At 40.9% G+C, this 27,998-nt stretch overlaps 2 protein-coding genes across 7 annotated transcripts in view; one reads left to right on the top strand and one right to left on the bottom strand.

Moving 5' to 3' along the window:
- Positions 1-27,998, bottom strand: part of LOC134221730 (suppressor of lurcher protein 1-like) — a 430,147-nt gene that overhangs the window by 81,125 nt on the left and 321,024 nt on the right. The window lies entirely within an intron of this gene.
- On the top strand, positions 11-27,910 carry LOC134221764 (uncharacterized). 3 transcript variants are annotated; one of them, XM_062700964.1, is made up of 4 exons: positions 11-143; positions 26,139-26,255; positions 26,316-26,497; positions 26,880-27,910. In XM_062700964.1, exons 2-4 carry the CDS (start codon positions 26,165-26,167, stop codon positions 26,883-26,885), a joined length of 279 nt encoding a protein of 92 aa, XP_062556948.1. In that variant the 5' UTR covers positions 11-143; positions 26,139-26,164; the 3' UTR covers positions 26,886-27,910. The 3 variants fall into 3 exon arrangements, with proteins under 3 accessions (XP_062556948.1, XP_062556937.1, XP_062556942.1); XM_062700953.1 differs by having other exon boundaries at positions 15-143; positions 26,316-26,503; XM_062700958.1 differs by lacking the exon at positions 11-143 and adding an exon at positions 170-190 and having other exon boundaries at positions 26,316-26,503.

Genomic DNA, 27,998 nt, shown 5'->3' with positions numbered 1-27,998 from the left:
TGGGTAACGGGAAAAGTCGTTACACGCACACCATTACAGTCGGGATGACTTCTCGGGAGGGGTTTTTTAGTGCCTCGCCGGTATCACTCTAATCAGTCTTGAGATATCTTGCAAAAAGAACAGTTGAATTTCACCGAGGATCGGTATGTTGTGCATTTTCCAATATTGAATTTTCCTTTTTTCTTGAAAGGTGTTTGAATAGTGCTGGGAAGTGGGTGGAGTGCAGATTCATTGATTTCTTGGAGTTTGTGTTTTCCCGGGTAGGAGGGTGTGAAATATCAAAGGAGTGAGTTTTCTATGAGTGACATTATCCCAGTTTTTCATTTATCTGGAGTAACTGTGCTTCACGCATGCGGTGAAAGATATTTGTTTCGTTGTACGTGCTCCAGGCGATGTCTGATGATATCAAGTGTGATTTTTCTACACACATTGAATGAAAAAAGCGGTTGGCTCGTGATCAAATGATTGGCCACGGAAAAGTTGCGGAACAAGGTGTGCGCAAACATAGGCCTTTGATTTCAAAAGTTAATCTCGAAGCGGAACCGGAATTTAATTTCGTTATTGAAAAACTGATTGTGTGGAATTTACGAATCGATTGGTGTCTGTTTGGCATTTTTCCACGCCAGGAAAACAAACATGGATGGGTGAAAGTACGCGCGCTTGCCAGTGGGGGTGCAAAATAACATCAATTAAATTGGAAAAGGATAAAAAACAACGTCCGTCACATCACAGAGTGAAGTGCTAAAACCGTATAAATCGCCAGAAGCGCCACTGATTTTCCACATCGAGTGTGACAAATTGCCAATTTAAATGGACTGTTTGGATGTCTGGATTAATTATTTATTCTGCGTTCGACCTAACCAGCTGGAAGCAGGTCCTTGTTTGTGGTTCGGTTTTCGCGATGTGGCCTTCCGCATCCCGAACCCAATAGCCATAATTTCTCGAAAATTTTAACCCACGGCTCCGGGCTGGCAAACTTCAACGGTCATGTGTGAGAGTGCTACTAAAAATAGTACCAGAGACGGAGTCAAGTGTAGGCACCCAGAATTCGTTTCATAACGTACGAAGGTACGCAGCAAGCAAGCAAACTTTTGGGGGTTTTTGCCTCTGCAAAGAGCCAAGATCTATTTAAAATTTGGTGCCCCCTCCCAGCACGCTGGGCGAAAAACTCACCGCTTTTCCGAGTGTTCCGTACTCGCACTTACCCACACTACGCCTGTTGCTGCGGTCCGTTTGAACAGGCGCCGAATTAGTCGTTTCTTTCTTTTTTCGCGCATTTTCCGAAGTGTTGTTCTGTTTAATATTATTTTTAAAACACCACAAGCAGCACTATGATGTGTGCGAGCACACACCGGCAACACGAAAAAAAAATGAAACTCATATCTCGGGGGACTCGTTTTGGGGGGCTGTAATCTGGTCGCAAAGGTAGCATAAAAATAATCGGCCAGCCGGTTTCACGCGAACAGGAATGGCCTTCGGCTGGCTGGCGTGTGTGCGTTTTGTGTGTGCTTTCGGCTAGTGGAGTTGATAAAGTTCTTTTGCGAGACTTGAATTTTCCGGCTGAACCGAGCGGAAAAAGTTTGGGACGAAGCTTGTCATAATACCGAAATGGATGATAATCTTGATGTGGCTCGGCCGGGTTGGCGCTTTTTGATTTATTGTGGAAGTTATGGTCGTTTGTCACTTTCTTTTGAATGTTATGCGTCGTGTTAACTTTTGTCACTTGGTTGAATCACTTTAAATCCGTCATTTGCTTTAAACCTATCAAAAGCATCAACAGACAAGTGAATAATCAGAAGAGTACTGATTTAATATAAACGAAATTGCTTTCATAATTGAAGTTTCTATTTCTGTCATCATATCAGATTTCAAATTTCTGTCATTAGATAATTAGATTTATGTCATCAGATAATCAGAAGGTACAATAAAATATAGCTGAAGATGCCCCAAAACGCCCCTGAAGTAAAACGCCTTTTTGGATATTCCCTTATATTTACGGGAAGGCTCTAACACAATTAGACCTAAAATTATGTAAGTCAAAGTGTCAACATAATAGGTAGGAAGGTAGAAAAAATCGAAATATTCCACATTTTGATGATACATCTAACACTTCGGCGAGGCAAAACGCCCTTGTGGGACTAATCTACAGACATGTCCCACGCGTCTCCACGTACTGTCCATACCGGAATGCTGATTTGCCGACGCGTTGTGCGTTGTTCCCTAAGAGTTGCCAGCTGGAAGGCATTTTGCCTCCTGGCTTTTCCGGCAATGAAATATCACAACTTTTTGAAATGTGAATATTATCAATATGATTGAGATTTTTTACACTTTTAAGATGGCATCCCATCCTCTAAATGGGAATACTCAGAATTGAGCTCAGAGTAAATGAGACAGAATCAACTGAGTGAGACAATCAAAGCATTGCCCTACGCACGATGTTGACATAAACATAGCTTAATATGGCATAACTGACACAAAAAATGATTCCATTGAAATACTAAACAATTAAAGTTTTGTAGGGGATTATTACTTGACATTTTTCAAGCACTTGATACAGTTTCACTTTCAGTTCAAGCATTATCGCAAACGACGCTCCAAAACCCACCCAAAACATCATAACAAAATTATAGTAACCTTATAACAACGCTAGATATTGAAACAACTGTTGATATAATTTAGTAATTGCCAAATGTTTCGAAACAGTGGCTTCTGCAACAATTTGCAAAAAGATGAATTTTGCAGCATACCACGTGTGCTGAAAAAATCGAGTTTTGCAACGAGTTTCAAACGCGATTTTTTGCAATAATGAAAAATGGGCTTCAAAATATTTAATATAATATAATTTACTCCAGGATTAAATTTGACAATCATTAGCTAACTAAAATCTGTGTATGAAACCATCATCATCACAAAATCTCATGTAGATTTCTTGGCAGAAGATCTTTCGATATATTCCAAAAAGATTTATCAAAATACATCAAAGGGGCAAATCGTCAGATTTTAAATAGTTCTGTTTTCGTGGAAGTTACTCTTTGGACAGTATGTACTTTATTTCAAACTCTGTTTTCGAAAATCAGTTTTCCAATGAATCTCTAATGAGAAAATTCAGTTGTTTACAAACATCAAAATAAATGGATAATTTTTGTTTTGATCCAGCTCATTTGCCATGAAGTGTTACGGAGCCGAAAACATGTTTTTCAAAACAGTTTTCAATGACTCTTATACGCTAATGTTAGCTTTGTGGAACCGAAAGACTTGGAAATTCCTCCAGGAATTCCTTAGTGATTTTTTTCTGAAATTCCTTCGAAAATTTCTACGGGATATCCTTCTTCGAGAATTTTTCCAATAATTCTTTAGAAAATTTCTTCAAGAATTCCTTCGAAAATTTCTCCAGGGATTCCTTCGAGACTTCTGGTGAGAATTCTTCCAGGAAATCCTCTAGGAATTCCTTCGAAAAATCCTCATGGAGCTCCTTCGGGAATTTCTATAGGAGTTCCACCGAGAATTCCTCCGGAAATTTCTTCGGGATTTCCTTCAAGAATTGTCTCAGAAAGACCTCTGGTTATTCTTAAGATAATTCCTCCCGGAATTCCCATTGGAATTCTCATTAAATTCCTTTGGGAATACTCGTTATTTTTTTTTAAATTTTCATAAAATTCCTTTTGGAACTCCAACGACATTTTTTCGCGAATTCTCACGAAATTACTTCAAGAATACATCCAGAAAATCCTTCTGGAATTATCCCAGAAATTCCTTTGAAACTTTCCAATTATTCCTTTGGGTATTCCTTCAGAAAATACTTTGTAATTCCTCCAGGAATTCCTTCGGAAATTTCCACAGAGACTCCTTTGGGATTTTTTCCCGGAATTCCATCGAGAATTCCACCTCGAGTTCCTTCGGGAAGTTCTCCAAGAATTCCTCGAGGAATTACATCAAGAATGCCTCCAGGGACGAGATATCCTCTGGGATTTCTTACGGGAATTCTTCCGGAAATTCTCACGAAATTACTTTTTGAAATTCCCATGCAATTCTTTTTGGGAAATTCCTTCTGGAATTCTCTCAAAACTTCTTCAGGAATTCCACCGGGTATTCCTTCGAGAATTCGTCCAACAGTTTCTTCGGAATTCCTCCAATAATTTCTTCAGGAATTCCTCCAAGAAATCCGTTGTTATTTTCTCCTGGAATTCCCCCAGGAAACGCTTTCTTCAATTTCTGGAATTCCTTCGGGAAGTTGTTTAAGAGTTCCTCCAGGAATTATTTCGGGTATTTCTTCAGAAATTCCTCCGGGAAAAACTACGGGATATCCTTCGGGCATTCCTGTGGGAGGTCCAACGGGAATTCTTACGGGAGTTCCAACGGGACATTTTTTCGCGAATTCTCGTGAAATTCCTTTGAGGGTTCCTCCAGGAAATCCTTCGGGAATTCTCCCAGAAATTCTTTCGAAAATTTCTCCAGGAATTCCTTCAAAACTCCTCCAAAAATTCCTTTGGGTATTTCTCCAGGAAATACTTTGTTAATTCCTTTAGGAATTCTTTCAGAAATTTCTACTCCACCCCTTCCAACGAAATATACTTTGGGAATACTTATGGGTATTCCTTCAGGAACTCCCACAAAATTACTTTTTGGAATTCCCATTTATTTAGGAATTACTCCGGGAAAAACTACGGGATATCCTTCGGGCATTCCTATGGGAGGTCCAGCGGGAATTCTTACGGGAGTTCCAACGGGAAATTTCTTGGCGAATTCTCGCGAAATTTCTCTCGGAATTCCTTTGAAGATTCCTCCAAGAAATCCTTCAGGAATTCTCCCAGAAATTCTTTCGAAAATTTCTCCAGGAATTCCTTCGAAATTCCTCCAAAAATTCCTTTGGGTATTTCTCCAGGAAATACTTTGTTAATTCCTTTAGCAATTCCTTCGGACATTTCCCCGGGGATTCTTTCGGGAATTTCTCCGGGAATTCCTTCACAAATTCCTCCTGAAGTTTCTTCGGGAGTTTCATCGGGAAGTTCTCCAAGAATTCCTTTGGGAATGCCTCCAGGAATTCCTTCGAGAATTTCTTCAACTCCACGCCTTCCAACAAGATATACTTTGGGAATTCTTATGGGCATTCCTTCGGGAACTCCCACAAAATTACTTTCTGGAATTTCCATGAAATTCTCTTTGAAATTCCCACGAAATTCCTTCTGGAATTCCCACTAAATTTCTGCAGGAATTCTATCGGCTATTCCTTCTAGAATTCCTCCAGCAATTCCTTCGAGGATTCCTCCAATAATTCCTTTGGGAATTCCAGTAAATCCTTTGTAACTTCTAACAGTAAATCCTTTGTTAACTTCTCCAGAAATTCTCCCAGGAAATCCTTTGGGAATTCCCACGGGAATTATTTCGGGAATTCATTCAGACATTCCTCCGGGAAACACAACGGGATATTTTTGGGCATTCCTATCGGAGGTCCAACGGGAACACAGAAGTTTCAGTGGAACATTTCTTCGCGAATTCTCACGAAATTCGTTCAATAATTCCTCCGGGATTACCTCCAAAAATTCCTTCATGAGTTCCTTCGGGAATTCCTCCAGGAAACCCTCCGAAACTCCAGATTTTCCTTTCCTATAAAATTCCCAAAGAAAATTCCGGACGCATTTCCTAAGAATTCACTGGAGAATTTTCTAAGGAATTCCCGAAAGAATTTCCTGAGAAAGTCCAGAAGGAATTTCTGGTGGGATTCCCGATTCTTGGAGGAATTCCGAAGGATTCTTGGAGGATTTCCTGTAGGAATTTCCTGCAGAATTCCAGAAGGAACTGCATGTGGAATGTTCGAAAAAAATCGGAGAAATTTTGAAAGGAATTCCCGAAGGAGTTCTCACAGGAATAACCATTAGATTTCAGGGAGAATTCCAAAAGGAATTCACGGAGGAATTCACGAAGAAAGTTTCCGGGAGTTTGTTGGAGGAATTCATGGTATAAACCCCGGAGGATTACACGGTTGAAATGGGGAATTCCAGAAAGAATTCGAGGGAGAATTCTCGAACAAACTCCCGGGGGCATTCCCTGAGGAACTCCCGAGCGAATTTCCGAAAGAATTCTCAGAGGAATTTCGGAAAGTAATTTGCGGAGTAACTCATAAAGTAAATCCCGGAGCAATTCCACAAAGAATTTCCCAAGAAATTTCTGAAGAAAATAATGATGGACATTCCAGACAAATTTTAGAAAGAGAAAATTTTCCTAGGAATACACGAAGACATTTTTGTAACCACTCTTCAATAACATGTGCTCATCATTTTGTTCTTGATGTGATAAACTTAGTGCAGACTTAGGCTGTAGTAATCGGAAATCAAAGCAGCGCTTCGTTACCTCCGATGGCTGTGAGTAATATGCATTCGTCGAAAAAAAAAATATTGCAAATACAACGTGTGTGGGAGTTGACGTGGGAGAGACGTCAACTCTAATGCAGCTGCAATGCAGGAAGTTATTTACAACTACCTGATATTTTATGACCAGTACACGCTCACTTGTGCTACCATTATCAATTGGGTAAGGATTCAATTAATAACTCCACTTTCAGATTGAAAACTACTTTGTTTCCAAATCCGCACATTTAGTTTTACAAATTGAAACATGCTACCACATTTTTCCACTTCCAGTCAATAGCTCTAAGTATCCAAGGTGCTGTTGGCGACGTCAATTGTCTAGACGCATGTGCTATGGAGTGTGGGTTCGATTCCCCGCCCCGCCCCGGTAAGAAATATACTTACCGTTATACGAAGAATTCTCCCCTGGTCCACTGAGTCGAAGACTCAGACTGTCTTCTTTACTTCAAAAATCTTTCCAAACACTTCCGAAGTACACCTCTGGTTCACACGAAATCATAGATATTAAAAAAAAATATACTGACGATAAAGATTTTATTGATATTGAAGGGACCATCGACTCATGGAAATATTGAGATGAGGAATATCAAATCTTTGGAAAGCCGTTTGAAGGGACCATCATTTGCTTCCATGAGTCGATATCGAGTCATAGAACATGGACTCATGGAGGTTTGACTGTAAAGCAATATTCAACAACTTAATTTGACAATATTGCGACGATGGAAAAAATGACACAGAAAAATGCCACCGGTCGCGAGCATGGCACACTACGATCTCCTCGGGTGGATTTGATGTCAAATCCGGTCAATGCAGAATCTCGCCACAAACATGGTGAAGCCGCTGCAAGGGCAGAAGTTGCTTTCGAAGGCAATATTTCCAGGCAATTACCACATGAGTGCGTTCAGCCAAACCAATATGAGTCAGTTAGTCAGTTAGTCAGGACATCTCCTTCCTGTACTCTAATCTACAATTCTTTGAGGTTTTCCACGTCGGTTTAAGGAGCAGTGTTACCTTTAGCTTTCCGTATTTGTGTAGTGCCCACTAGGATTTCCAATCAAGTCTTACGACTTTCTTTATCCGATTTCTTGCATCAGCTCAGAACACGGGATTGGTGATGGCATGACCCTGGCACCCAGTCTCAGCTAGCAGCTAAGTGGCGTGTTCCCCAGAATTCCGCCCAAGTAACAAAATTAATTTTATGGTGCACTTCAAGCACACTTGTAGACTTGTGCCTTAGAACCACATGTAAAACCAATTGTTCTATAAAACCAGAAACAGTATTTTAAGCTCTTTTTAGTGGAATGTATTCAACCGTCTAAGATGAGTTAAGTAACCTCCATTTAATTCCACCAATTATTTCGATATCTATGCAGATACGTTTTTCGACCACAACTGTGTGGTCGTCTTCAGTGTCTTGAAGTCGAGTCAAGTACGAGATACTGGAGACGGCCTTACTGTTGAGGTCGAAATACGTATCTGTCAAGATACAATAAAGTGGTGGAATTCAATGGGATTGTACAAACTCGTCTTATGACAAGTGAAGACATTCCACAAAAAAGCTCAAAATAATTTTCTTATCTTCTTTAAATATTTATGGATCATTAAATATTTTCTTCTTGATTAAAAATAACACTGCTTCCGAGCAAGATTAAAGGTGACAATTCGATATTAATGTTTGGTTACGAGAGATGTGAAGTGGGGCCTTTCAAATAACTGACAATCTTTCCAAACTGCAATGGGGCGGCTTCAAATTTAAATAGTTACAATTTTAATGATGGACGATGGAAGAATTATCTTCAAACTGTCCTGGTTGAACTGCAAGTTAAATAAATCGCTGCGTTGGTTGTGTGCCATATAGAGAAAATGCTCAGTGGAAAAGACACTGCATCGATAGGGCTGCCTGTCTGAGACGGTGTGGTTTACACCACACACATGTCCCAACACCACGATATTATACCGGCCCTTAGTTGGATCGACGCTCAAACCTTGCAAAGTTGGTGTTTTATGATCCTGCCGGCGACTTACGGAGAACTTTGGTGTTTCCTTTTTTTGGAAATGTTGCGAGGTGGAGATGTTTACATTGGCGCCAGCCACCGTGTGCAGACACAAGAAGAGGGGGGGGGGGGCAATCTCTGGATATGACAGTCACAAAAGCCGCCAATACCTGGTGGAGAAATTGAAGGACCCCTATATCAGCTCACGCAGCCCCAGTGGGTATAGAGCGAAGAATCCAGGAGGCCATATGAATGCATTGGTTAAAGACTGTGGAGAGAAAGTTATCCAGCTCAAGCCCGTACAGCAGCCTGCTGTCGACCAGTTACGGATGGCCCTGTTATTTGTCCTGTGCTGCTTGGACAGTGCCTTGACTATATTGATCCTAGATATGCAACTGGTTTGGCTGGGGGAAGAAAGTTATCCCCCGGTCATTTTGAACTCCATGGACCAGGGCTGATCATTTAGTTGAAGACTGGGACCGGAAAGACGGTGACGCTTGGGTTTCGCGTTCGGACAGGAGTGCCTCTGACATCCACAAGCAAAATATCATCCGCATAGACTAATGTGAAGATGACCTTGTACGAATCATAACAGGTTCACTGCCATAAACGATCTTTGTAGGACGGCAGGTCCTTGGCCTTGCATGTACGCCCTGGACGCTGAGCTGAGCATATGTTCTGAGAAGTCCGCATAATCCGCCTAAGGACTAAGGGTATGCGATAACACACTTTTTCCTAACGAAACGAAACGAAACAAAATTTAAAATGTCTATGTTGATTCGGATCGAAACGAAACGAAATAAAGATTTCTTTCGATATTTCAAAACGATACGAAATCAAGGTTCATTAAATTCGAAATTTTTCGAAACGAAACGAAATTTTAATTTTTTTTTTCCGCGGAATTTTTTTAAAATTATTTCACATTATGTACGCAATTCTGATTTCACTTTTTCGAAGTCGAATAACTGTTTTGCGACCAAAAGAGTTACAATAACAGTAAAGACAATCTGTGATAAATCGCCACATTTTCACCGCATATACCATTGGCGATAAGACAATACCCCTGCATTTGTGCCGCTTTCAAAGAAATTCATCGTGGAGCGTGTGTTACCAAATCTGATCAATTTTATATCAGTTTTTTATCAGTAAGTATATAAAAATAAAGAAATTGTGGGATTTTTCATATACTGATTCAAATTTCGTTTGAAACCTTAGTTCACTTAAGAATTATGTAATTATGCTAAATCATACTTCATATTGTCTTGTCAGCGTGGACTAAGTACTGACTTAGTAAAAATTAGAAAATGAATGCTTAGATTTATTTTTTATTTGGTGGGATACTCAATTATGTATCCACATCTGCCAGGCGTATACGCAGATAGAGAATTGATATTACTAGACCAACATTTGAAAGAGCATATCAGCCAAAATTTATTCCTTCTTATTCTTTATCTACATATATAGCATACATTTGCGCACCAGAAGAATCCTGTGCACCTTTCTAAAATGTACGAAGATATGTATTTCAGATTGAATTTAACAGACCCATAGTCTTATATACAATCAGCTCGACAAACTGAGCTATTGTCTGTGTGTTCTTGACATATGAGAACAGCTGTTATGGTCAGTATAAGTTGAAAGCAATCCTTAGTAATTTTAATGATCTTTCAACCCGTTCTGAATTTTATTTTTGCAAATTCCGTGCGAAGATCTAGAAATGCTCACAAATCTGCAATGTTCCTTACATACAGCGCCGTAGCGTGCCAGGTGCGTTGGCCAGGTTGGCCTCCGCTAAGGGCGCCAGTCTTTAGGGGGCGTCGAAATCAAGGATTTGGGATGAAAAGGGATGAAAAGTTAGCAACAAGATTGTCTTCTTTTTTGTTGCTGACAAAATTTTTCGGATCTTTGTCATTATTATCTCCGACAAAAACAAAGCTTTGTCGTTGGTTCTCTTTTGTCGCTTGTTTCGCATGTGCATTCCAAAAAAAAATGATTCCCTGGTCCTGAGTTAAATTTTCCTTAATCCAAACAGATCCGTTGGCGATTTTGACCACCAACCAATCTACACACCATACAGTTATTTTTGATTTAATTTGTCCTAACTGGGTTCAGTGGTCCAAAGCTACATTTTACTTGATCCAAATAGGTTCAATGGCGACTCCCGGCCACCAACAAACCCACTCCAAAAAATGGTTTTCTTATTCGACTAGATCCGGTAGAAACTCTGACTTTCAACCATCTCACCCCAGAGTGAAATTTTATTAACTATTAACCAGAAGTGGTTTCAAAACACCGTCAGACCCACTCCAGAATTGGATTTTCCTTGACGCGAATAGGTCCGATAACGATTCCGATACTCGACCGACGCATTTCAGAGCTGGATTTTATTGACCCAACTAGACCCAGCAGTGCGTAAGCTCTGAAAAAAACATTTTAAATGAACTTCCAGCACGGCTCTAGAAGGTCGCTTAAATAACTTGTGAAATAATAAAAAAAAGTATCACCAAATGGAAACAAATCTTAGATGGACATTCTGCAATTCAAATGAACTTCAGGAACAAAAGTTCTTGTTCTCTTCACAGTATTGAATGATGTTTAAAGCATCTTTAAACCACTAAACCTTCTAATTTGAGTGTTGATGCATTTCAAATTGTTGTTAAATTTTCCCATTTTTATAATCAAAAGAGGGGCGCCAAATCATGGTTTCGCCAAGGGCGCTAGCAGTCCACGCTACGGCTCTGCTTAAATATTGTGCAAATAGTCAAAGAAGAGCTTATTAGCTTGATTAACTGTACACATCGTAGTTGCGAATAATGATTGGCCGAGAAACAGCCAATATGCACAGCTCACCAATTAAATAATTTTCTTGGGATACAAAAAAGTTATTCTTATTGTATACTTGCTTCGGTGTTTCCAATTAATGACCAATAATGACGCTGGTCACGTGCTTATAGTCAACTACATACGAACTACATACGAATTTGTCGACTAAGAATGAGGTTATGTAGTCAGCGTTAATAGGAATATTGTATAACCTAAAGTTTTGAAACCAACTTTACGATTATGTTCAGCGGCGCAGCCAAAATTTTGATAATATAAAGTTTGGTTTAAGTTTAAATTTGTTTCGAAAATCTGTTAAATTTCGTTTGAAGCTAGTTTTTCTAGCGAAATTTTTGTAATTTTACGAAACGAAACGAAATCAAGAAATCAGATTTCGCCATGCTCAAATTCCGCGAAATTCCGCGGAATTTCGTTTCGTACCACCTGAAACGAAATTTTTCGAAATACCGCATATGCTTACTAAGGACTATAGGTGACCAAGTACGGTAGATCGCCTTTGAGCTGTCCAAGGTCGGCATATTTTCCTTCTCGAATGCGTTCTTGGGCACATCCTCTTGGATAGTAAATTATGAACAAGTTTAGAACTTAGGACGGAACGCATATTGCTGGAAATAGAATCTTCCATTTTCCTTCAATTTCTCTCGTTGAGAGACACGATGTTGGGGAAATCGGTTCAAGGCTGGAGGAATCCTGGCCTGGAATTTATTTTTTTGGTTTTTAGATCACTAAGATTTTCTCCAGTGCTCCGAGAAAGTATCCTCACCCCATATTTGATTAATTGGGTTAAGAAATATTGTTTTCCCCGATGATTCTGCAACATGGAATTTCTCACCTCATCGGTCCCAGGGGGATCCAAAAGTGTTCTTGTGTTAGGGTTTCTGTGGAAACACTCTATCGTTGACTACTTCGGGTAGATCGGAAATTGTGCGTTCGTGAACATTAGGGAGGATCTTCTCTTCCCGCTGTGTGCGGTACCACTGAGACAGGTTGTGATGAATTAAATGAATGTTTCGCTCGATAGATTTCTGGGGCTCTTATCTTAAAAGGGGATGGTTGGGAGGAAGCTTCCTAATCACACTGAGGACATTTCTCCTTGCTTTCACAGCTTTCGAGTCTGAGAGGTCGGCGCCTGGAATGCTAACTGGTTTGCCGAGTAATAGCATGGGTGGCAATGGAGCCTTCCATAGCCGTGCGACTACAAACCAAGATTATTATGAAGGTGCCTGGGTAGGATTCCTGTCTGGTCTATGAAATTTTCGGGCATAAAAATGTCATCGTATTAGCCTTATGGTATACGAATGAAAAATGGTATCTTGGTTGCTCCCGAAAAAAGGTTCATTTTTAGGATTGAGAGCATGGAAGTACGATGGACGTAGCAGAATTTCCGTTAACCTGCCGGGACTCACATACTCCTGGATCACCCATGCAGTCCCGCCTTTCTTGTGAACGACAAGCGAGCTGTTTTCTAAGGTGTTGTACTTTTTACAACGGTGCGAGTCCAGGAAGGTTAAGGATATATAAATCACTTCCTTAAAGTCTTTGAGAAAGCAACGCCACGGGGATCAGTGCTCGATCCGTCCCATACAGAATGATGAGCGTTTTTATCTCCAAAAAAAGAGAGGGGAGAGAGAACTGCCAACGATATCACTCTTTTTCTGCTTTACTCCTGAAATAAAACCACAGGGGGATAAGTGTTGGTGATGGTGATCGATTTGCTTCTGCCGAGACGGACCCGTATAACTAGTTAGCCCTCACAGATGTCGATGGTGTGAAAGAGGATTTCCCGCAAAATCCTGATCGCCACCGAGAGCTTCGGAATTTCCATGTCATTTTTTGGAAAACGTACGGGTATTTTTATGAGGATTTCCTCGGCAAATTCTTCTGAATTTGCACGGAGAACTATTCAGAAATTCCACAAAAAGTGCTTCGAAATTTCCAAAGTATTTTCTTCTAAATTTCCTGTAAAACTTTCTGATATTTCCATGAAAAGTTCATCTTTGGAACCCTTTGCAATTACCATGAGAAACTCGTTGGGATTGCATGGGGGTATTCCTTTGTATTCCCACAAAAACTAATGTTCGTAAATGAAATTTTTAAAAGTTTTCATTGGTAGTTGACAAAAATGTGCTCTGGATATTATCCATAATTTTCCACCGGAAGTTTTTTGTTATCTTCATTGAAATGTATGAAATGTATGGAACTCTTTGGTATATTTAAGGAAAATTCTTCGAAATTCCATGAGAAAATTGTTTGGAATTCTTACAGGAAATTATGAAGTATCTTAACGGTAAATCATTGTTTTCTGCACGAGAAATTCTTTGAGTAATTCGAGAAAATATTCTAGGAATTGGCACGGATGTCTCTTAGGAAATTCATTAGAAATTCTTCTGATTTTCTGCAGAAAGTTATGATAAATTTTCAAAAAACGTCTCATTTTCAAGGTGAAACAATTTGAAGAAATTACGCTTTTGTCCCACAATTTCGTTACATATTAACAATTAATTTCTGAATAGCGTGATCTATTCCCGATTCAGAAGTGCATAGAATTGAAATAAATCGTATTTCGTAAATTGTAAACAGTGTAAGAAAAAATATTGGTTCATAGCTCCTCCATGAGATGAAACTTATCATTTAATGTCACATGAGAAGTTCCAGAATTTTAAAAATCTTGGATAAGAGGCCCAAATTAAACAGCGAATCGTTCGCTGGACACCTCATCTTTTAGGAGTTTCCTGTCAAATCCAAGAAGATATGAAAAATGCTGGAATGTAATTGGTCGACCATTGACCAAAAATAGAAACAGGAACAAAAAAAAATATTTTGTTTGTCACTCCAATCTTCTCAGAAAGCTGGCGGAAACTCAAATGGGTACATATTTTGTTTTTGAAAAAAAAGTTGGTTTCTTCTCGGAATATTCCGTTTCAAGGCTTCTTCAAACTCTTTGTTCATGGAAATCAGCCTATAGCTGGTCCTCAATTTAGTGCCCTGAAAGCCGTTTTGTACTTATTCGTTGAAAGTTTTCGATTCCATCCAATTCATGAATTAAAGTGACAAATCGACTTAAATTTCAGTAAAATTCTTATACACGAGAACAAAGCTGAAAAAAGTCATCGTCGCAGCACGAAATGCCACAGTAACGACAAGTTGTAGGTTCTTCACTGCTACTAGTCGGATCGTCGATGACGCGCACGACCTTAGCTTTCGTCATGCAACCTAATCGTCTTGACGACATCGATGCAGGAAGACTTCATATTTTTATTCTTCAAGCGGTAGCTGCCATGTGAAGCTTTTTTTAAACCTTTGTAATAATGAATTTGAAGTAACATATGAAGGCGTTATAAATTTCATCGATACATTTATGTTATCAGAATACCTTCTATTTGTTTATTTGAGATATTTTGGTTTTAATCAGTCCGTCTAGAGTGACGTACGATCAATTATGCTATCAACTATCTTTGTGTCAGGCATGCTGCACGAAGAACCGAACGGGTTTATGACGAAGAGTATATTTTTTTGCACTCTTTATACGGCGAGATTTACTATTGTCAGCCCTGCATGAGCGTGCTACCACCGGATGTTGAGTTGCATTCAATTGCATACGCAGATCCTATAAGCCTTCGCACCCTTTCATTAACGCGTACGGCCACGCACGCATGAAATGGAAATCCATGGCAATGTTGCAATCACTCGAATAGAAAGCATAACGTAAACATGCCCATAGATCAATTCATGCCTGCCTGTATCCTTTGATGTTTAATTAGAGGCATGCAGAACAGGTCAAACGAGTGCAATGGACGAGTATTATTGGCTCTGCCCCATAGATCCAAAGATCAATTTGCATAATTGCTGATAACGAGTATGTTTACAATCAATGGCAACACCCGGTTACAGGTTCAGAAACAGGTTAAAATTGTATACATATTGGCAATGTGCAAATCCTTGATAAAAACAGAACAAAGAAGATGAGGAGTAATGAACATAAAATGTTAATAAGTGCAACCAGCACTTAAGAAGAAACATGTGACAAACTTCATCACCCTTGTAGAATAGATTGGCAAAACATGTGTGAGGTCCAGCCAGACACATCACATATTTGTTATGGAATGTCCAGAGCATGATTGCTCCCAGCGTTCTTGTAGTCAACAAATATCCGATCCGATATGGGAGCAAACCGTCACTACGAAATTCCTTGCATAATTGATTGGTACAGGAATTTTGGGTCCGATTAGGGACCGATTAGGGTATAGAGAAATATACCTCTATTAGTTTTAATTGAAATCGTTATTGACAAAAAGCCACTTGAACTTTCGTTACTCAGTTTCCAGTTTCAAATTTGGTTAAATTTTCGCTCTAGGTGGGTAAATAGCTTATTGTACCGCACATGAAAAAAAAAACAATCTAATCCTCCGCTCACTTTTAGTCGCAACAAAAAAAAAGTGATATTTTTTAAAATTTGGTCGTCACGTGGTGGATTGTTGCGGCGAATGGTTTGATAGCACGTGCTATTTGTACTGCGTAATCATTTTACGATCATGTAAAGTTTCTTTCTTTCGTAATGGTTTTACCAACGGACAATGTTGATAATATTTATATTATTAGCAATATGATATTACCTAAAGCCACCAAAAAACGCCCAAGTAAAACCAGTTGTAAGATGCAATTTTTCAATAAGCAACGAAAAAGCTCTACTGTTCATGGTGTGGAGGCGCATGGCACATCGTAAGCTATTGTGAATTTAACGAACGTATTCATTAATTTCTAATTCTAGCAGTTACTAATAGAATACTGAAGTATAGGATAGAGATGGAAACGGTATGGAAGTCCACTTCCAGTTCTAGCGGGGGTGGACAATTTAATTTTCAGTGCACAACGCCGAATCGTGAATTTGACGGATTGGAACGCCTGATTAAATTCATCTTGGCACCAATCTCAACATTTCAGATTCCAACAAAGAAGACTTAGTGTCGGTCAACAGAACTTTCAAATTTGTGAACTTTATATTTTTAAGTGATTGTTTTCCACTTGGTATTCCTGGAGTTATGAAAGATATCCTTAGTATTTTGTAAAAGATACTTGATAATGAAAATATCTGAAAATGTAAAACAGTTTCTATGAAACAACAAAAGAATTACTACGAACTTCCAAGAACCGAGGAAATCACTGAAGACTTACAGGAAACTACGATGTTTTTTGGATGTCAAAAGTTATTTGATACAATGCTCCTGCGTCTCGGACTATTTTTTAGGATGTCGAAGAGTATTTTTGAAATGTGAAACTAAAGACATACTAACGTGATTCCTTAAATGATTATATGCGAAGTCATTTCCAAAACTAGCAAATGTTGTTTCGTGGAATCATTTTGATTTCCCTCGTTCTTTACAAGTCATGCGGAAACTGAATATGATGCCAATGTGATGAAACTTTGATTCCTACCTCAAATGACGTGAAAGCGATGCAGAATAGTTTCCCTATTGTTCCGTTGATCCATCTATGATAACCTGGAAGAAATAAGTTTAGCTTACAGCTGGGCAAAATTGACACGAGATGATTACAGTTCCTCAGCTACGAACCAACAGTAGTGAAAGATATCAATTTTATTATCATTTATTCAGACTAAGGCCGAAGTGGCCTGTGCGGTATATAAGAGTCTTCTCCATTCGGCTCGGTTCATGGCTACACGTCGCCAACCACGCAGTCTACGGAGGGTCCGCAAGTCATCTTCCACCTGATCGATCCACCTTGCCCGCTGCGCACCTCGCCTTCTTGTGCCCGTCGGATCGTTGTCGAGAACCATTTTCACCGGGTTACTGTCCGACATTCTGGCTACGTGCCCGGCCCATCGCAGTCGTCCGATTTTCGCGGTGTGAACTATGGATGGTTCTCCCAACAGCTGATGCAATTCGTGGTTCATTCGCCTCCTCCACGTACCGTCCGCCATCTGCACCCCACCATAGATGGTACGCAGCACTTTCCTTTCGAAAACTCCAAGTGCGCGTTGGTCCTCCACGAGCATCGTCCAGGTCTCGTGTCCGTAGAGGACTACCGGTCTAATTAGCGTTTTGTAGATTGTCAGTTTGGTACGGCGGCGAACTCTATTCGATCGGAGCGTCTTACGGAGTCCAAAGTACGTACGATTTCCAGCCACTATGCGTCTCCGAATTTCTCTGCTGGTGTCATTTTCGGCAGTCATCAGTGAGCCCAAGTACACAAATTCTTCTACCACCTCGATTTCGTCACCACCGATGCAAACTCGCGGTGGGTGGCTCACATTGTCTTCTCTTGAACCTCTTCCTATCATGTACTTCGTCTTCGACGTGTTGATGACTAGTCCGATCCGCTTAGCTTCCCTCTTCAGTCTGATGTAGGCTTCCTCCATCTTCTTAAAGTTACGTGCCATAATATCTATGTCGTCGGCGAAACCAAATAGCTGGACGGACTTATTGAAAATTGTACCACTCGTGTTAATACCTGCTCTTCGTATTACACCTTCCAAAGCGATGTTGAATAGCAAACACGAAAGACCATCACCTTGCCGTAACCCTCTGCGGGTTTCGAAGGGACTCGAGAATGCCCCTGAAACTCGAACTACGCACATCACCCGATCCATCGTCGCTTTGATCAACCGTGTCAGTTTATCCGGAAAACCGTGTTCGTGCATTAGCTGCCATAGCTGGTCCCGATCGATTGTATCATATGCGGCTTTGAAGTCGATGAATAGATGATGTGTGGGCACGTTGTATTCGCGGCATTTCTGCAGTACTTGGCGAATGGCAAACACCTGGTCCGTGGTGGAGCGTTCGCCCATAAAACCCGCCTGGTACTGCCCCACGAACTCCCTTGCAGTTGGTGCTAGTCGACGGCATAAAATTTGGGAGAGTACCTTGTAGGCGGCGTTCAGCAATGTGATTGCGCGGTAGTTGCTACAATCCAGCTTATCGCCCTTTTTGTAGATGGGACACACGACACCTTCCATCCACTCCTGCGGCAAAACTTCCTCCTCCCAAATCTTGGTAATTACCCAGTGCAGCGCTCTAGCCAGAGCCTCACCACCGTGTTTAAATAGCTCTCCTGGTAGTTGGTCAACCCCAGGGGCTTTGTTGTTCTTCAGCCGGCCAATCTCCTCCTGGATTTCCTGGAGATCCGGAGCTGGTAAAATTATTTCCTGCGCGCGTTCTCCCAGGTCCATCACCATACCGCCATCTTCGTCAGCCACATCGCCATTCAGGTGTTCTTCGTAGTGCTGCCGCTACCTTTGGATCACCTCACGCTCGTTCGTAAGAAGGTTCCCGTTTATGTCCTTACACATATCCGGCTGTGGCACGTGGCCCTTACGTGATCGGTTTAACTTCTCATAGAACTTTCGTGTGTTATTAGCGCGGTACAGTTGCTCCGTTTCTTCACGGTCTCGATCTTCCTGCTGGCGCTTTTTCCTCCGGAAAATCGAGTTTTGTCTGTTCCGCGCCTGCTTATATCGTGCCTCGTTCGCCCTCGTGCGGTGTTGCAGCAATCTCGCCCATGCTGCATTCTTCTCTTCCACTAACTGCTCACATTCGCCGTCATACCAGTCGTTTCTCTGATCCGGGGGCACCGTGCCAAGTGCAGCGGTTGCGGTGCTACCAATGGCGGATCGAATATCTTTCCAGCCATCTTCAAGAGATGCTGCGCCTAGCTGCTCTTCCGTTGGAAGTGCCACTTCCAGCTGCTGCGCGTATTCTTGGGCTAGTCTACCGTCTTGTAGCCGCCCAATGTTAAGCCGCGGCGTCCGACTTCGACGCGTGTTGTACACCGTCGAGAGTTTTGAGCGCAGGCATACTGCAACGAGGTAGTGGTCGGATTCAATATTCGCACTGCGGTAAGTGCGGACGTTCGTGATGTCGGAGAAGAATTTACCGTCGATTGGAACGTGGTCGATTTGGTTTTCCGTTTCTTGGTTAGGTGATCTCCATGTGGCCTTGTGGATATTTTTGCGGGGAAAGAAGGTGCTTCGGACTACCATTCCGCGGGAGGCTGCGAAGTTTATGCATCGTTGGCCGTTGTCATTCGATACGGTGTGCAGACTATCCGGTCCGATGACCAGTCTATACATTTCCTCCCTTCCTACCTGTACGTTCATGTCACCGATGACGATTTTGACGTCCCGCAGTGGGCATCCATCGCATGTCTGCTCCAGCTGGGCATAGAACGCTTCTTTCTCGTCGTCGGGTCTCCCTTCGTGTGGGCAGTGCACGTTGATGATGCTATAGTTGAAGAAACGGCCTTTAATCCTCAGCTTGCACATCCTTGCGTTGATTGGCTGCCACCCAATCACGCGTTGGCGCATCTTACCCAGCACTATGAAGCCGGTTCCCAGCTCGTTGGTGGTGCCACAGCTTTGGTAGAAGTTAGCCGCTCGATGCCCGCTTTTCCACACTTTCTGTCCTGTCCAGCAAATCTCCTGCAGCGCCACGACGTCGAAGTTGCGGGGATGTAATTCATCGTAGATCATCCTGTCGCAACCTGCGAAACCTAGCGACTTGCAATTCCATGTTCCAAGCTTCCAATCGTGATCCTGTATTCGTCGCCTAGGTCTTTGCCGATTATATCGAGTCGCATTATCTCTTATATTGTTCGTAATGATTGGTTTTCTAGGCGGCTTATTGGGCCTGCGCAAACCTCCTGTCTCGTCGGAGGGCCGTCGTGTCAGGGCTGTTTAGCGTCCCACCTAACACCAGGACTTGGGCTTGTGCGCTTTGAGCGGCACACGGTCGCTTTGGTGGGGCCTACTTGCGGATACATGCAGCTTTTTATAGAGGTTTAACAGGGCCCACTGTCAAACCCCACCACATCCTAGGCAAGCCCCACAACTCGCAGATGGCCTGGGGAGGGATCGTCAAGCCCTTGGACATAGTCCCTGCTGCCCGCAATGCCAGTGGAAGATATCAAACATGAATTGAAACCAATCGAAATGAATTGATTCGTAAAGCATTTCTCTCAAGCAGAACCATCTGCTTTCCCGTCCTTAAAATTTCTAACCGAATGCCAAATCCCGCAAAAGAAACAATGAGAACCGTCTTTTTACAGTGGGTTTTCCACAAAAAGGAGTGGTTAAAAGTAATAACCTAACATCCAACTATACCGTTTTGACTCAAATTTTTAACATGACTCATATTACGAACACTCGCTTTAAATGGCCATTTTGACTTTATTCGTGTAATTTTCTCCATAGGAGCTTGAACTCGTTTGTAATATTGATCATCAGTGCGGAAAACCAATGAATGTTTTAGTTTTAGGGCGCTAAAACGCCAGTGTTCGGAATATGAGTCATTAGTCAAAATGTACACATCTGTCAAAATCTATTCGTTCCTGTTTTCTGGAATACTTTTACGGGCATTTTTTTTAACCAAAAATATTCGGCAAATTACGGACAACGACTTAACAATTGTTCCGAATCTTCTTTTTCTGTGTCACATCATTTTGATGTTTTACTTCTTCTTCTTCTTATTCATTGGCATGACATCCCCACACTGGGACAATGCCGCCTCGCATCTTAGTGTTTATTAAGCACTTCCACAGTTATTAACTGCGAGGTTTCTAAACCAAGATACTATTTCTGCATTGGTATATCATGAGGCTAACACTATGATACTTCTATGCCCAGGGAAGTCGAAACAATTTTCAATCCGAAAATTGTGTAGACCGGCACCGGGAGTCGAACCCAGCCACCCTCAGCATGGTCTTGCTTTGTAGCCGCGCATCTGATCGCACGGCTAAGGAGGGCCCCGTTTGACCTGATGTTTCACTATGAGCCTTAGATGATATCAATTTGCACAATGAACTGGAATGAGACCCGTATACGTGCTTAGGTTTCTTTTGGATAATTCGGCACTTTCGTCTTGACCGCAGCAATATCTCTTTTGATAATTTCTGTAATTGGAATTATATTCCGTTCACTAGGATGGCAGCTCTGGGTGCAATTTGCCGTTCATTGTAAATTAACTTACTGCAAATTTGTAGTTATTGCCTATGGCTTCTGGATGAATGCGATATCCAGTTTGCTCTTTGTGAACCAGAGGGGGGACAACGAATTTTTTTCATATGGATTTTGGCAAGTATGACAGTCACCTCTTATTTGGTGCATAAATTTATACTCCAATGTCAAAATGCTCCTATACTTTCACGTATTGGCGGGGTATTCGTGAACATTTGTATTGTTTACCATTTTTATAAGAGAGAGTGGGGTCGAACGCATATATCAAATTAAAGAATGATACGATAAAAAATATACAAAATGCGTTAAAATGTAATGTTATCGTTTCCATTCTTGACCGAAATATGCTGACTAATAATTATGTGCTGACAAGAAGCTCCATACTGGGGAGAAACACACGTTACTGCCATTTTCGAATCCTCTGTGCGTTTTACAACATTCTCACTAACGGTATTGTTTATATGCTATAGACGATGCCGTTGTGGTGGTGCCGGAATCATTGACTCGATTAGTGGCAACCAAAATCTGACACCTTGACACCCGCCTGTTGTGAACCTTTTGCCCGATGAAGGCTCACTTGAATGAACTTCATGCTTTCAGTGAATGTCCTTTTTTTGTTTACCACTTGCATGGGGATTTAGTGTCTTCCTATCTCTGATTTCGCGGCCTCCTTTAATTGGATTTTCGTCTACTGGTGCACTGACCTAATCCGTTCATTTGACGTTCGAGGCTCACTCTTTTTATCGACATTGGTGTTTGTAGAGTGGCCAGAAGCATTATGGTTTGTTTTTGTCCTCTCAATTCCACTCGGTCCTGGGATCTGGACAGAATGATCGACGATCATCTTGTCACCTCCAGTTCCTTCATGTGTCATATCACTACCTTCTTGTTGATTTTTCCTGCGGAATTTCCCAAACTTGTAGTCAAGTGAGAATTGACAACGTTTGATGTAGCTTAAGCTTCATTATGATCGACTGTGAATACTAGCTCGACGTGTTATTGGCTAATGGTGTTGCCCTGTAGTATTCTCAATGCATCTCAATGCACTGCCAGCCCATCTGTCTGAAATTCTGGCTTTCCAGGAGTGCCAAAATATCTCATTCTTATCTCCTGCACTCCACGGAAAGAAGCCGATCAATATTTCAGGTTGTGGGATATCTTTTCCAGCGAACGCTGTGAGTTCTTTTGGTTTCAGTTGTTACTTCTGTTGTCCAACTGCTTTCGCTATAATGCCTTTTTGATAAGATTTCCATTGTTCGGTTGTGAGCTCTGTTTCCGGGTATCCTATCGAGACCATCCCTAGCTTCACATAGTTTGCAACATCTCTATATGAAAGCTTGATTTTACCTTCGGATTTTCTTGTAGGTGCCGAGTGCACTGAGCTAGTCTTCGATTGTTTTTTTTTTTTATAATACTCTTGTTTCGACGAGCGATTTCATTGGGTGTTGTATTTCCACTTGTTTTGAATCCATTTAAGTCCATTTTTCTAGGGCGCTTGGGTGAATCCGATGGTTGGTGTGGATTTTGAGCCAGATGATGAGCTTCCTCATAGCCAATTACACGATCCAGTAGTTTTTCAGGTGCTCACTTTTCTCGCAGCTGTCCTGTCGCATTCCTGAAAAGATGTATTTTGCTGCCCATCTGAGTAATGTTATGTTGATGCCATCCTCAAAGTCATAGTTATCAGCCATCAGCGTAATCGACACCACCATTGTCCGTGTTAAGAATGGACGATGAACAGGAAAGTGCATCTTCGACTGATTCGCCAGTAAGCTGTAGAACATTGTCTTCCCTTTCTCAGTCGATTTACATTTTTGATGCACTTATGGTTGCGATGATCATTGTTATTTTTACATAGGGACTCGGCAGGTATTTTCGTCTGTTCGTCATAGTCTCGAAAACCAATAAAAGAGACGCTTTTTTGTAAAACTCATACGTACCAAATCGTAAGCTCAGGAGAAACGTTCTGCTATAGTGGAGTTCTAGCAAATGTACGTTGCTTTCGTTGGTTTTAGCTCCTATGACGATGGACGGAAATACCTGCCGTATCCCTAAAACAAAACACACACATTTTTTACTATCCATTTGATTTTTCTTACGTTGTAGTGAGCAACGACCACGTCATTGTCTTAGCCATATAAATCCTCATTCGATTGGCTCTTCCAATCGGCGGAAAATTTGCATTGAAACCCAAAAATTGATAAGCGTGCCTCACGCTTCAAGAAACGAACACTGAATCATATTTTTTCTACGTGACATACGATGCTGACATCCCATCGCAACCTACTGCGATTGAATTTCAAATTTGTGCACATTAACTTTGTTAAGCATGCTCACACTTCACTTGCCTACTGCGATTGAATTTTAAATATTCTTACATTGTTTATTATTTTAAATTGATTTATAATTTAATTTTATATATTATTTTTATTGTTACTATTGATTGTTACCCACATTTTGGATGACTGATTCATTATAACTATATTCTCCACAGCAAGGTTTTTAAGCAGCAGAAAAAGACCTATGATAGCTTACGAAAAGAAAAACATCACTTGAACCATGAAAAACATTATTCAAAGATTCTTATTTAATAGCTATGGCTTTTTTAAGTGAATTTTAAAGTACTGGATAAGTGCTTTACTTATCTAAGACGTCAGAAGGGCCGGAGCTTGAAGTATAAATAAAAACTCACTGTAAACTGTCCAATTATTAGGACGTAAAACAAAGGGCGATATACTCGAAGGAAGCAACAAATAGATCATCAACTAGAAGAAAGATTGTCCTTGAACCTTTTTGAACCGTAGAAAAGGGCGGCAAAGCGTTAATAGTAGAAATGGATTATCATTGATAGGGGGTCTCACGATTGCTGAAGACTTCAATTGATCAAACGGACATTCCGTCGACAGGCTGCGATACTGAAAAGTTTGTGCCGGAAACACTTTTTCCAACCCTAAACAGGGATAGAGAACCATTTATGAATCGTGTTCGTGATCAGAGTAGATACGGCGTAGATTTTCGAGAACCACCATGCGTCTCCTTTGCGGTACTCTACATTCTGTTGACGACTGTTTTGTTGGGTTGGAGTCAAGGTGCGTTCCATGTCAGTAAACTCTTGCTTAACTTGTCTTGGCAATTTTTAGGAAATTTTTTTCGAATTTCTCTGAGCAGGTCTTTTGGGATTTTTTCGGGAAATTCTTAACAATTCATTTAGAAAGTTCTTTCAAATAACTTTGAAAATTATTCTAATGTTTTTTTTTAAGGAATTTCCTTTGAAATTCTTTTGGGAAATATTTGGTAATTTTTTCCAAATTTATTTGGAGAATTTTACGGATTCTTGGGAAGTTTCTTCCGAATTTCTTTACTTCCCATTTTTTTGGGAATGTATTCCAAATTTCTTTGGGAAATTCTTCCGAATATCTTTGGTAAATGTTTTGAAACTTATTTGGAAAATTCTTCCGGATTTCTTGAGAAATTTCTTTCGAATTTCTTTGGGAAGCTCTTCTTTCCAAGGTTAAGTCTTACAGACAGGAAGGAATGAAAAACTGGAATTCGCTCCATTTGTATGAAATACTTATCCAATTATTATGCTCTGCAAAACGTCTCAATGGAACTATTTGCTTAGCAAATTTTGAAATGTAACATTGAAATGACATTTGAAACATCTTCGAAAGCGTCACTGATGTGGATGATTATTCGAGTCAATTTCATCGAGTCAATCCATTAAATATTTATAAATAAACAACTGATAAAATCGACCCACCAAATTGCGATGACGTTCACCGTTTCGTATTTTAGCCACCTGGTTCCCCGCACAGTGCAGGCAGTGGGGACCGTGATTCACCGACCAACGCGATACGGCGTGGCACACTGCTGTGTATATCGAGATTTCGCATAACTTTAAAAATAACATAAATTGCATTGCGGTGGTACGCGCAGCACATACCGGGACGGGATCCGGGTAGCCACCAGCCAAAGTTCCCGAGAATTTCGCCGTGAATGCGAGAATTGCGTTCGCCGATGTCTGCGCGTTGATACGCGCGCGACGTGGTACACCGACAAAAGTAAATTACAATGAGAAAGTAAAACGATTTTTATTCCGTGAATGAGTTTCGAATATAAACGAACAATATGGTTGCTTTCTATTAAATTAATTGGTTGGACGGTTGGGGCAACTTTTTGTGAGGCGATTCGGAATAAAATGTTGGCAGAAATCATAGGAAACCATTGTATAATTTTTGTCCCTATCATGGCCTATTCACTGAGGTTGTCATCCAACAACAGTTTAAAGACCATGAAGATGTTGACAAGAACAAATCTTTTGAGAAATCCTCCTAATGGGTGACACATTTCTACTAATCCTGTTTGTGATTTGAATATAACTATGGTCATAATTTGTCAGTCCTTAAAAGATCACACACATAATGAGTGAAACTATGCCCTCTCTGTATGAGGGAAAGTCAAAAGCTTCATAACAGGAATACTTAATGACCGGGTCGTCACATTTCTTCCCTTTTGATTCTACCAGAAACGAGAGCAAGTGTACTTTTTTTTTGCTCTAACTAGGAGAAAACGCTCTTGCCATCCTCCTGAGCCGGGGCCAAAATCTAGTCCGACAGCCAAGATAGATGCCAGGCACCGAGCAATCTGAGACTGCAATTTGTGCGGCAAGGGTAAATTAAGTGCGGCGTGCTGAAAAATAACTTGAGATTTATCATCCACTCGGATTGGGAAGCCCGGCTTCCGTGCTTCTGGATGGCGCCGTGGAAAATGTTGCAGGAAAATGTAAATTCAGTTTTTTTTTCCGTTGGGGGAAAACTGAGCAGCATGTTTACTTAGTGAAGTGGGAAAATTTTCAGCTCCTGCTGCTTATCTGCGCATCCAAGGAACCAATGAATCATTCGTCGCCTACTTGGGTCGTACCACGTTTAGGCATTTGACAGCTGCTAATTAGAACTCTTTTCTTTTTTTCAGCCAAAAGTCACAAAAAATCTATCAAAATGTTCAAGCAGCACCTGGAAATGATCGGAAGCTACGAGCCAATCAGCAAGAAGGCTCGCTTCTTCAACACCTACCTGAAGTCGTTGAAGGGTAAGCAAATGCTTCCTTCTAGCAATGACAGATTTTCTGTAACAATACTCACAATTGCAGGATCCCAGGACATCATGGCCAAGGAGAAGAAGAACTACAGCTCTACATACGAGAGCGCGAGCATCTACTCCGACTCCCAGCACGCCGTTGACCGCATCCACTCCCCCGGATACCATTACAACACCGTCAGCAAGGACACCTACGGAGTCACCCCCCGGAAGCTGAACGTGCGCGATTTCGCTGTCCGTGTAAGTACAGTCGACCCTTCATGATCCGATTTCAAAAACAAAAAGCACCCTCCCATAAGTTCAGAAATTCCTTATATGTATCCTTACCACAGTAACCCAGCGAACTTAATCTCAGCACGGCTCCATTTGCTTCAATGAGTCGGTATCGAGTCACACAGCGTCGACTCATGGGGGGTCGACTGTATCGTCCAAATTTTGCTACAAACATTTTTGACGTCTGGTTATGTGTCTGGCGAAGCTGAGGTTATTTTTAACCACACATGATTGGCAGCCTGTCACCTTGAGTCCATTTCATTGACACCGAGCGAGCGACGTCAAATGTTGATCCCTTTAATTGTTGTTGAAATTTTAATCGCTTCTTATTCTATTTTTGTAGCGCTAAGCATGTTACCGCCAGGAAAGTGTGGCCAAAGCCAGAAAATAGGCTTAAATGAAACCAACATCAGCAAGATTTTGACATTTGATGATAGAAAATCTTACAAATGACTTTATTGGCGACCTCCCTCAAAGAACAACAACAACAACAACGATACAAACATCAACGAAAACGGAACAACAAAAATGAAGGACATTCAAAACGCGGTTTATCTCTCTTTCAACCAAAAACCGACCAATCGTGACGAAAATACAACTGACTTTACTCGACAAACATTCGTTCAATCAATCAATCAATCGATCAACTGTTCTCGATAAGACTCATTACCAAGGAAACGAACAGCAGTCAACAATCGTTGCTTACCGGTCAAACACCGATCGCAGTAAGCCATATTTGACAGGTAGATGTAAGATGAAAACAAATGTAGAAGACCGAACCGAACAACAACAACAATTGACAAATTAATGTAAATAGACGAAATGTGAACAAGACAGTGGCAGCTCCTCTCCAAGAAAAAAAAACAACAACAAACAACATCATATTTTAAAATGGCAACAGCAGCAACACCAACTGGAAACCAGAATTCATGGTATAGAAGACAACTTTAGCTTTACGTAATAATTAGAAGAAAGAAAAAAAAACTTATTTTATTTCGACGATTAAGTAACAACAACTAGAAGAAGAAGAAGATGCGCAGGAAACATGAGAATAAGCTTACTAACCCCGTAGTGTTTAAGAAGTAGAAAAACAGACACACAAACACACACAGACAATACAGGACCGTAGTTTATGTGCAGAAAAGGAAAAGCGGAGAAAATGTGAACCAGGAGTTTACTAATCGTGACTACAGTTAAATCAAGACTCGTTAAGGTGTAGAATCACGGACGCAGACAATGTGGAACACATATATAAGAACCTCTATTTTTCTTTTCATTTATTTTATTGTGTACTCTTAATGTTTTATTTGTAATCAAGGCTGTAAACTATGACAAAAATACGAGTTCAATAAAAAAGACCAAAAAAAGACGAAACGGAGGCGTTTTTTCTGTTGCTTTTGACCACTGAAAGATAATTCCATAATTCCGAAAACTTCCAAAAGCATAAATTTGCTCTTTATAA

Source organism: Armigeres subalbatus, chromosome 1 (genome assembly GCF_024139115.2).
Source record: "Armigeres subalbatus isolate Guangzhou_Male chromosome 1, GZ_Asu_2, whole genome shotgun sequence".
Classification (NCBI taxonomy): Eukaryota; Metazoa; Arthropoda; class Insecta; order Diptera; family Culicidae; genus Armigeres; species Armigeres subalbatus.
This window is presented reverse-complemented; position numbering and strand designations above follow the sequence as displayed.